Here is a 1,141-nt window from a genome sequence, read left to right on the forward strand (position 1 = left end):
TTACCCATCTCCAGATATTCACCGAAGAGTCCCTCACAGACCAGCAGCTCGTAATCTGCCTCCCAGGGAGAAACGTCCATCATCGTCTGAGTCCCTGCCATCTGTGGAGTTCGCATTTTGTTTCTCTGCCACCACGCTTGAACCTTCCTGCCAAAACAAGAGGCATTCTGCTTCATGCGTCTTGCAGTCTAGTCTGAAAGCTGTTGTCAGACTCTTGGAACTTGATTTACATAAAGTCTCTGTAAAGTTATCAAGTCAATGCTGTTCAAACTAATTTCTCCACTGCTGGAGTAAGTGTGGCTTGAAAATTGTCCATTCTTGGAACTGAAATAGTCTTAGAAGCTGAAACATTAAAACACTGGCTTGGTGCGCAAATCTGACCTATTTTTAAGTAACTAGCTTGTACTTTACATTGACCAGAACTAGGAATGGCATGGAGTCATGAGTGCATGAGCAAATAAATAGTACTGACACTGAAATTAGCTATAATTATTATACCCTCTTCCTTATTTGTTTTTTACGGTCCTATTTAATTCTTCACACAACACGGCTCCTGGCTCACTCGCCAAATTTAAAGCTGGCTTGGTGCGCAAATCTCACTTGTCCTTTTTTAAGTAACTAGCTTGTACTTTACATTGACCAGAACTAGCATTAGCATGGAGTCACGAGTTGAGTGAATGACCTGGACCAGCACCGGCGGATTGTAACTGGTGTTTATTATTATTATCAATAAAAATGATAAGTTAAAAATAATTAAATTATATAACAACAAAACATATTGTGATAGAACAGAATCATCAATGCCATTTCGGAAACTCAAAACAGTACAAGATATAAATCCAGACCTGAAATGCGAGTGGACATGCGCGCCTTGCTAAGCTAAACCTGGATCTAAGTTTTTGGGATGTGAAAGGACTCTGAATCTGAATACCAGTTCAAATTCTCCTGCCAGCCGTGAACAGCAGAGGAATTATTAGATTTTGGTAGATGGTGTGTTGTCTGTGTGTGTTGTTTACGGAGAGATGAATTCATGGACGTTGTTGATCATCTGTTTTCCCACCATGATGACCAGCAGCTCCTGAGCCAGGTCAATAAGACACCCGCCGGCTCCACACTGGAACAGAGACAAGAACATCATCTT

General features: G+C 41.2%; 1 protein-coding gene across 4 annotated transcripts in view; it reads right to left on the reverse strand.

Annotated features, from left to right (window-relative positions):
• LOC106958813 (anoctamin-7-like) overlaps window positions 1-1,141 on the reverse strand; it is a 22,913-nt gene that overhangs the window by 5,162 nt on the left and 16,610 nt on the right. For 3 of the 4 annotated variants that reach the window (XM_015050924.1, XM_015050923.1, XM_015050921.1), the window contains exons 17-18: window positions 1,017-1,114; window positions 60-147 (exon numbers count right to left, since the gene is read on the reverse strand). In XM_015050924.1, the coding sequence (XP_014906410.1) occupies window positions 60-147; window positions 1,017-1,114 (186 nt within the window). Of the gene's footprint in view, window positions 1-4; window positions 148-1,016; window positions 1,115-1,141 lie in introns of all 4 variants that reach the window. The other variant, XM_015050922.1, reaches the window with a different exon arrangement.

The sequence above is a fragment of the Poecilia latipinna genome, unplaced genomic scaffold, assembly GCF_001443285.1.
Source record: "Poecilia latipinna isolate Pla-1442-1.1 unplaced genomic scaffold, P_latipinna-1.0 Scaffold1019, whole genome shotgun sequence".
NCBI lineage: Eukaryota > Metazoa > Chordata > Actinopteri > Cyprinodontiformes > Poeciliidae > Poecilia > Poecilia latipinna.